This window comes from Hyaena hyaena, unplaced genomic scaffold (assembly GCF_003009895.1).
Source record: "Hyaena hyaena isolate Hyena2069 unplaced genomic scaffold, ASM300989v1 scaffold_9, whole genome shotgun sequence".
Classification (NCBI taxonomy): domain Eukaryota; kingdom Metazoa; phylum Chordata; class Mammalia; order Carnivora; family Hyaenidae; genus Hyaena; species Hyaena hyaena.
The window spans coordinates 5,283,304-5,293,498 of record NW_024080641.1 but is presented as its reverse complement, the minus strand read 5'-3'; the positions used below and the strand labels follow the sequence as shown (position 1 = coordinate 5,293,498).

The following is a 10,195-nucleotide window of genomic DNA, read 5'->3' as shown; positions in this document are numbered from 1 at the left end:
AATGCTATGTAAATGGTAATTCATCTAGATTGTTAAATTTAATGAAATTTCAACGAAAGTCAACAGGTTTCTTGCTCCATACTCCCTCTGGTAGGGGGAGAAATGAGGGTTGGATGTGACAAAATTAATATACTGGAAATTTGCCAAAGCCCCTGCCTCCAGAGGTCTGGATGAAGGACTCTGGCATAGAGAAGGCAATCTGACTTAAGCCTATGTGGAAATAATGACAAGAAACCAATTATTAACAATTCAAGTTTACTAAAAAACTTTTTGTCCTTAGTAACTACTCTTAACACTTTTAAAGAGTTACAGTGAAATCTACCTTGATGGATTAGGGTCCAAAATTCCCAAGCATATAAATTGTATCATGGTATTAGATTGGTTAAAAATTGTATGTTTTGGTCTATAAAATACAAATTAATGATAATAAATATTACACTGTACAACAGGGCTGATACACTACAAAGAACCAGGGCCAGATCGGCGATGGGGGCCATTCACACATTTCATCCAAATTTGCGTTACTGTGGATGCGAGTGTTACATGATTTTCTGCACTTGAGTATTTCCTGAAATTAATCTCATTAAGGCTACTTGAGGATTCCTTTTTAGTATATTATTATGAATTCTGGGTAGGGAAATAGAATTTTCAAATACAGTAAAACCTTGGATTGCAAGTAACTTGTTCGGTGAGTGTTCCAGAAGATGGGCAAACATTTCTAATACATTTTAACTTGATAGAAGAGTGATGTCTTCCAGTACGAGGCATACCTGATGCCCAATGTCACATGATCACGAGCCAATGGTTCTCTCTCTCTCTCTCTCTCTCTCTCTCTCTCTCTCGCTGCGGGAGCCCATGCTCAGATGCTTGGTCTCAGGTTGCAGTGTTTGGCAGAAATCAGTGATTTTTCAACACTGGAGGGTGACCACAACTGTCACTAGTGTATTTTTGTCGCTTCAAAGCACCTATGGACAGTCTTTTGCTTTTCCATACAAGAGTAAGCTTAGGAAGGCTTTACTTCATTCTAGGTCAGGCTGCCTGCAGATAGAGACCCATTGCTGCCTTACTGCCAGTTACAAGAAATACAGTATATGACAAGAGCTTATTAATATTGTACTGTAGTCAACATCTGTGCGAGTTTATACAAGGGCCCCCATGCAGGAGATTCCACTGAACCAACAGACAGCAGTGATTCCATCAGTGCTAGTGAAAGTCGTCCTACACAATAACCCTTCTCTCGTCTCCCTCACACCAGCCATGAAGGTTCTCAGAGGTAAGTGCAGGTTAATTTTTTTTTAATATTCTGTATTCTATTAGTGTTGCAATCATTTTTATACGAATATTTTTTGGGTTGCAGAACAAATCATCTGAGTTTCTGTTATTTCTTATGGGGAAATTGGCTTTGATCTACAAGTGCTTTGGATTAAGCTTGTTTCCGGAATGAATTATACCCGCGTATGGCACACGTAAAAGCAAGGTTTTACTGTATCTGTCCTAATTATAGATTTTTCTCCACTTTGTCCAGTAATTGCTGGACATCTGAGCCAAGTGCACTTCTACACAGTAGAGATAAAGTGTAAAATATCCCTTCCTATATGGAGGTTACACTGCCTTGACATTAATTTTACTGGTCTGTCCCGATACTTTTGTTAAAGTCCTGCCCCTAATCTTCATTTATAAGGCCTTTTTCCTGGGTAGACGTGGATGAATTCTGAAATTCTTTTGTGTTGCATCTTAGAAATTGAACATTCAGAATGCTGGCACCAACAGTGACCGTATTTATAGAAGAGGTTTTCTCTCATCTATGAAATCTGATTCGCAAAGAATTTAGCACCCAAGCATCCTTAAAGAGAGCACCTGACAGAGCTTCTTGCATGTGAAGTTTCCTTGAGCTCCTGAGTTCTGAAGGAACTCTCTGCAATGACTAGCATCGATTTTCCAATGGAGATGAAGACATGAGCTCTCACTGAATGCCACACCCCACCTCCCATTTCTACAGATTTCCTGCAGTGTGGACTCTCTGATGGTACACAAGATGTGATCTCTGGCTGAAGCCTTTACAACAGACTTCACATATATATGGCCGTTCTCCAGTGTGGACCCTCTGGTGTGTGTGAAAATGTGAGGCCTGACTGAAGCCCTTACCGCACTGCTGACACGTGTAGGGTTTCTCTCCGGTGTGGACCCTCTGATGAGCACTGAGCCCAGCACTCCAACTGAATTCTTTCCCACACTCCTCACATTTAAATGGTTTCTCTCCAGTGTGAATTATCTGATGGACTTGCAGATTAGATCTCTGGCTGAAGGCCTTGCCACATGTGTCACATTTATATGGTTTCTCGCCCGTGTGGACTCTCTGATGGGCTTGAAGATGGGAGGCCTGACTGAATCGCTTCTGACATGCATCACACTTGAATGGTTTCTCCCCAGTGTGGACACTCTGATGAGCTTGAAGATTTGAGGCCTGACTGAAGCCCTTTCCACACTCTTCACATTTATAAGGTTTCTCTCCGGTGTGGACCCGCTGATGATTGTGAAGATTCAGGCTCCAATTGAAGCGTTTCCCACACACCTCACATTTGTATGGTTTTTCTCCAGTGTGGACCCTCTGATGGGCTTGAAAATAGGAACTCTGACTGAAGCCTTTACCACACACATTGCAGCGAAATGGTTTCTCCCCCGTGTGAACCCTTTGGTGGCTCTGGAAACTTGAGGCTGAACTAAAACCCTTCCCACACTCTTCGCATTTATACGGTTTCTCTCCCGTGTGGACTCGTTGATGGCTGTGAAGGTTAAAGCTCAAGCTGAAGCACTTCCCACACTCGTCACACTTATATGGCTTCTCTTCCGTGTGCACTCTCTGGTGGGTATGCAGATTTGAGCTACAGCTAAAGCGTTTACCACAGTCTCCACACTTATATGGTTTCTCCCCAGTGTGGATTCTCTCGTGGGCCTGCAGATGGGATCTCTGGGTGAAGCCCTTCCCGCACACCTCACATTTGTAAGGTTTCTCTCCTGTGTGCACGCGGCAGTGAATGTTCAGATCTGTGCTCCGGCTGAAGCCCTTGCCACAGCTTTCACATCTGTAGGGCTTCTCTCCTGTGTGGATCGGCAAATGGGCATAAAGATGAGAGGTCTGGTTAAAGCTCTTCCCACACTCGAGGCACGAGTAGGGCTTCTCCCCCGTGTGGACTCTCTGATGCGTCTGCAGGTTTGAGCTCTGGCTGAAGCCCTTCCCACACTCGCGACACCAGTAGCGTTTTTTCCCTGTGTAAACGCTTTGTGGCCCGGGCAGAGCTGAGCTGTAGCTGGCGTCCTTCTCCCGTGTGCCGTACGCGGAGGACTTCCTTCCCGAGTGTACCTGCTGATGCAGCTCAAGACTGGGGCCGTCACTGAATGCTTTCTCACACTGGGCACAGTGGTAGGTCTGCTGGACCCGCGGGGCCTCCTTTAAGATGTCTTTACCACAGTCGTCGTGGTGAGCGTTTTCGTCCTCACGGTGGTGGGAGACACAACTGAAGATGTTCACATACGGAGCAAATATACACAGCTGGTTTTTCACTTGAGTCTGCGTTTCGCTGAGATAGAGTTTGCTCCAAGGATTCTGAGCTCTCTGGGCCAGAAATTCTTGATCTTCAAGAATATTGGAAGAATCCTCTATAAGGTTCATTATACAGCCGTCTTCCACGGAAGCCTGAATACATATTCCTGCTCCCACCTGACAGGGGGACTCACACAGTGCAGGGAACTGAGAACTCTTTCCTGGAATATTTATCTTGGAGTCTTGCTCTTTGGTTAACTGGCTCACAACATGTCTCTTGATCTGCCAGCACGAAAGCTCTCCCAATGAAAGGCACCTTACTTGTGCTCGGTGAAGAGTCTCCTCGTTTTGCTTCCTGCCTCCTGAAGGGATAAAGAGAATAGAGAATCAGAGACAGAGAGAGTGACATCAGCAAGGTGGTGAACTAAGAAGCTCCGAGCCCTTGTTCCCCAAAGGAAATGCCTTATTAAAAAAAGTAGAGACTAGCTTAAATATCTGAAAAACAAAGATTCACAGCAAAGAAAAGAATATCCAGTGGCAAAAACCCACACATTTAAAATGAGAGGAAGTTTGGGATCAGCCCAGAGTGAGGGCTTAAGGTCTTCTCAGGTCTTGTATTTATTATTTATTTTTTAAGTTTTCTTATTTTTGAGAGTGTGTGTGTGTAGAAGTGGGGGAGGGTCAGAGAGAGAGGGAGACACAGAATCAGAAGCAGGCTCTGAGCCGTTGGCACAGTGCCCGACGTGGGGCTCGAACCCAAACCATGAGATCATGACCTGAGCTGAAATCAGACTCAGCCGCCTGAGCCATCTAGGTGCCCCTTTTCTGAGCATGCGTCTTTCCTTGGGGCCATTTGGGCATCCTCCATACGCTGCTATTTCTAAATGTACTGGCAGTTCTACTGATGGTCAAGTGCTGCCTGAAGGCTCCAAGAGCCCACTTCCCTATCTCACACGGGGACACGGCAGAGCAGACTTGATTTGTGACGGTCTAACCCCTCTGGGGGCCGCTGCAGGCACAGGTCTCTGTCCCCGTCTGGTCTCCAGGGCAGGGAAGACACAATGGAAAGCAGCAGGAGATGCTGTGTGAAGGAAGACGCGACAACAGCTCTGTCCTCAAACCGCTAGGGAGACTATCTCTTGGAGTCTCTGTGTGTGAAGGAATTGAAACCCATGCACAGAGGTTCAGGCGAGATACATGCTCAGAATGCGCCTGAGGAGACCTTCAGGCCTCATCCCGGGGCGACCCCAGGGTCAGCGTACACCCTGCACATTAGGGAAGATCTTCCCTGGACAAGGGCTGGTCTCAAAACGTGTTCTCTCAAATGCCCAATCTGTAACAACAACAAACAAAAGCATACAAAAAGCCCAGGAAAAATCTGGCCTACGTTTTAGGAAATGAAATAAAATGGCAGAAATGAAGTGTCTGTGACAGGGGACAGCAGTGCCCGAGGCTGCAGAATGGTCCCAAAGACACTCAGAGCTAACAGGGCGAGACATGCAGGCAGCAGGGCAGAACAGGGAGGTCAGGCCCCGCTCCCACACAGGAACAACGGGTAAACCACACAGACAAAAATGACCTTGTGAGAACCTGAAAAACCAGTTAAGGAGCTGCAGCAACCAGGGTAACGTTTGGCAGAGGAAACCTGCACTCAAAACCGCGAATCTCCCAGTGCTCTCCCTTGCCCCGCACACTCATCCGCACAGGAGCCGCCCAGCTCCTGGTTCCTCTCTCGGGAAGCAAAGAACAGAACATGCTGGCAACGTTCGGACTGATTGGGGGGCTGCCGCCTGGGCACGGGTGGGAACAGTGCATGGTTCTGTGATCGAGTCTGCAGACCTGGGGGCAAGAAATGATCAGGCAGAGGAATATAATAAAAACCCAAGGTCCTGGGAAAAAAGCAGAGGTGGGACTCGTTGGGGAAAAAGCAACATGTTCAAAAGCAGCCACACAAGCAGCGGGGGAAGGAATGATGAACAGAGCTGGGTCCAGGGAAGATGCACCCCAGAAAACTGTGAAGCTAATGAAGGCCCTCCTCTGCACCCAGCCAGTCCACAGAGAGAGGGGTGGCTGTCCCTCCCCCCCAACCCTAAGGCTTAATTTTCAACAGATCACAAGGCCAAGAAGGACACTCAACTCCTGCAAAGGAGAGTAAGTGACACACAAAACCTGCAGAGACAGGACTCGGAAGTTTTTACTTTAAAGTCTTTGTCAAGTAAATTACATCTGCTCCATACACCAAGGACTACGAACTTGGCAAGGTAACTAAAGAAAACCAGGGAAAGGACCTGAAAAAGGCAGTAACAAAACCGAAAAGGTCACTGAGAGTTCAGCTGCAGAAGAATCCGTGAACTTGGAAGCCAGTTCATATGGAATCATCAAGTTGAAAAAGCAAAAATAAAAGTGAATAAGGCTGAAGAGACCCCAAGCTGACAAGGGGGGATGTACTGGAAGAGTCCCAGAGGAGACAGAAAGGGGTTAGAGAACTTATTTGAAGTGACTGTGTCCAGAAACTTCCACAGGATAAACCCCAAAAGGCCTACATCAAAATACATTAAAACCAAACTCTGCAAAGTCAAAGTTCCCTTGAAAGGGGCAAGAAGAGGGAAATCTGTCACACGGGGGTCCTCAGTACCTCACGAGCGGATTTCTCAATGAAAACCTTGCAGGTCAGAAGGCAGTAGAATGATATATGTGAATTAATGAAGGGAAACAATCAGACAAGTGAAAATATTTCCAGTAAAATTATCTTTGAACAATGTGGGAGAAACCGACCCTCACATATATATATATAGACACATTTAAAAACCTGTATAATTTTAGGGGCACCTGGGTGGCTCAGTGGGTTAAGCGTCTGACTCTTGATCTCCGGTCATGACCTCAAAATCGTGGGGCTCTCTCTCCTTTCCCTCTGCCTCTTCCCTACTGGGAATCTCTCCGTCACACAAAAAAGAACATTTAAAAGATAAAACCTGTATAATTTCAGTTCCTAACTTCACTTTTAATTCTGTTACTGTCTTTTAAATCCTATGAATACAATACACAGGGATGTACTTTTCAACAGTAATAATATTATGGGAAGGGAGAAGTTGTGTTTTTGTATGTGGTTAAAATTAAGCTCTTAGCAGTTTAAAATAGATTGTATTTAGGTACAAAAATACCTAAATACCTTAGGTACTTTTTTGTGGTTACCATGGTATTTACATAAACGTTTTTAAAGAACATACAAACCCACACCCAGGAAAAAGAATGAAAATGCATCAACTACAAATAACTAAACACAAAGGAAAAGAGTAGGGAAGGAAATGAACAACAAACAAAGTTGTAAGACAGGAAGAAACTGTCATACCTACTGTAAATATTAATGGATCAAAATCCCCTGACACAATGGTTTCAGAAAACATGACCCAACTATATGCTGCCTCTAAGAGACTTGCCTGAAATCTAACGATGTGCACAGGTAAAAAGTCAGAGGATGGAACAAGATATTCCAGGCAAAGAGTAACCACGAGAGAGCAGGGATGGCTATACTAATAACAGAAAAAAAACAGACTTTTAAGTAAAAGATGATTACAAGCCACAAAGAACACTGTAACATGATAAAATGTTAACACACTAAGAAGACCTAACAAACACATATGCACCAAACAGCAGAGCTCTTAAATATGAGGCAAACACTGAGAATCGAAAGAAACGGCTCTGCAATAACATTAAGAAACCTCAATATGCACTTTTAATAATGGAGAAAACAACTGGAAAGATCATCAATAAGGAAACAGAGGACTAGAACGTTATAATTATACACCAATGGGGTCTATGTTAAGTCATAGGCATAGGTAGGCCCTAAAACGACTCTAAGCAAGATACAAATTATCTTTTCTAATCACAAATAGCGGAAAACCCACAAGTAGAAATTAACATAAAAAGGATCTAAGAAGAAATCAGAAGGGAAATTAGAAATACCTAGAGACAAATGAAAACAAAGACAGAACATATCGAAACTGAGGAGATCTGCAGGTAAAGCAGTGCTAGGAGGGAAAATCATAACTACAAATGCATACATTAAAAAAGAAAACCTCGTCTCCACAACCTAACTTTACAACTTGAAAACGAACAAACTAAACTCACAGCTAAAAGAAGGAAACATTAAAGAGAAAAATCAAAGAGTTGGTTCTTCAAAAAAAGATCAAAACTGAGAAAGGTTTAGCCTGATTAAGACGACGACTTAACTGGAATCAGAAATGAAAGTGGGACATTCCTACTAGCCCTATATAAATAAAAAGGATTCTAAGAAAATGCTATGAATATCTGTAGGCAAGAAAACTGGATAAGCTAAATGAAATGGCAAATTCCTAGGAAAACACTCACAAAAACTAAGTGAGAAAAACAGAAAATCTGGTCGACTTGTAACTAGTGAGATCAAATCAGTTATGATAGACTTTTCAACCAGGTAAAGTCCAGGACCATGACCACATATCTTCACTAATACATTACCCAAATCAGAAGAGAAAGAGGGGGCATTACATCTGATTTTGTAGAAATATGTTTTTAAAAGAATATTATGAAAGATTAGATGTAAAAAAAATAACCTAGATGAAATGGACAAATGCCTAGAAACCCGCAAACTACTAAGACAGAATCATGAACAGAAACCTAAACTACAAAAGTAACTACAAAGAAGAATGAACAAAGAAAACCTTAGAACCAGATGGCTCTGTTGGAAAATTCAACTAAATATTTAAAGAATTAACACATAGGGGTCAATCCCAAATTCATTCTAGAAGGCTAGCATTATCCTGATTCCACAGCCAGAAAGAGATACTAAAGGAAAAGAAAACGTAAGTACCAATATCCCTGATGAATACTGATGCAAACATCCTCAACAAAATACTAACAGAATTCAATAGCAAAATAAAAGACTCAGACACCATGACCAAGGGGGAATTATTCTTACAATGCAAAGACAGTTCGATATACAAAATCAACCAATGTAATATACCACAAAAGAATGAAGAAAAAACATGGTCATCTCAAATCAGTAAGAGCAAGTGACAGAAGTGAATAACTTTGCATAATAAAAACACTCATCAAACCAGGAATAAAAAGCATTATCTCAACATAATAAAGACCGTATATGAAAAGTTCACAGCAAACATCATACTCCATGGTAGAAGACTGAAAACTTTCCCTCTAATAGCAGGAACAAGGTAAGGATGCCGGCTTTTGCCACGTCTATTAAACACAGTACTGAATGTCTGAGTTAGAGATATTAGGCAAGAAAAAAAGGCACTGAAATTGGAAAGAAGTTAAAATGTTTACAGATATTGTGATTTTATTTGTGGAAAACCCTGAAGATTCCACAAAGAAAATGCTTAAGAACCAATAAGCAAATTCAGCAAAGTTGCAGATACAACTAATCTTTGTGAGATTTTATTTCTATGCACTAACAATGAATGATATGAAATGAAAATCAATTACAAAGACCAATATAGGGGCCAACAGAATTAGGAAACCTAGAAATCAACACTCAGATATATGGTCAGATGGATTTCAGCCAGGGTCCCAAGACCATTCAACAAAGGACATCTTTTCAACAGGTGGTACAAGAAAACCTCCTTTCATTGCAGAAGAATCAGGTTGAGCTCTTACCTTACATCTTACAAAAATCAATTCAAAGTGCACCAAAGATCTAAATAGTTAAAACTATAAAACTCCTAGAAGAAAAAAAGGGGAAAATCTTCCTGTTTTGGGATCATGTGATTACTTGCTCAAAGCATGAGCAGGAAAAGTAAAGATACATCTCAATATAGCAAAATAAAACAGTTCCATGAATCAAAGGACACAAATACTGTAGTGAAAAGGCAACTGTCGAAATGGGAGAAAATATTTTCAAATCGTGATTCTGACAAGGGATTAATATGAAGAGTATATAAATATCTCCTATAAAACAACAAAAATTCTAAAAAATGGGCAACATACTTGAATACATAGTTCTGCAGAGATGATAAGCACATGGCCAATAGGCTGATAAAAAGATGCAGGAGATCTGTATGATGAAAACTATAAAAAACTTATGAAGAAAATTGAAGAAGACACAAAGAAATGGAAAACATTCCATGCTCATGGATCGGAAGAATATAGTTAAAATGTCATTACTACCCAAAGCAATCTACACATTCAATGCAATCTCAATCAAAATTGCACTAGCATTCTTCTCAAAACTAGAACTATCCTAAAATTTGTATGGAACCACAAAAGACCCCGAATAGCCACAGTAATATTGAAGAAGAAAACCAAAATGGGAAGCATCACAACCCCAGACTTTGGCCTCTACTACAAAGCTGTAATCATTAAGACAGTATGGTATTGGCACAAAAACAGACACACAGACCAATGGAATAGAATAGAGAACTCAGAATTGGCCCCACAAGTGTATGGCCAACTAATCTTTGACAAAGCGGGAAAGAGTATCCAATGGAAAAAAGACAGCCTCTTTAACAAATGGTGCTGGGAGAACTGGACAACAACATACAAAAGAATGAAACTAGATCATTTACACCAAAATAAACTCAAAATGGATAAAGGACCTGAATGTGAGACAGGAAACCATCAAAACCCTCGAAGAGAAAGCAGGAAAAACCTCTTTGACCTCAA

At 42.0% G+C, this 10,195-nt stretch overlaps 1 protein-coding gene across 2 annotated transcripts in view; it reads right to left on the bottom strand.

The window, feature by feature from the left end:
* Window positions 1–278: 278 nt before the first annotated feature.
* ZNF235 (zinc finger protein 235) overlaps window positions 279–10,195 on the bottom strand; it is a 35,568-nt gene continuing 25,651 nt past the window's right edge. For both annotated transcript variants that reach the window (XM_039251105.1, XM_039251112.1), the window contains one exon: window positions 279–3,903. In XM_039251105.1, the coding sequence (XP_039107036.1) occupies window positions 1,994–3,903 (1,910 nt within the window). In that variant the 3' untranslated portion in view covers window positions 279–1,993. The remainder of the gene's footprint in view (window positions 3,904–10,195) is intronic.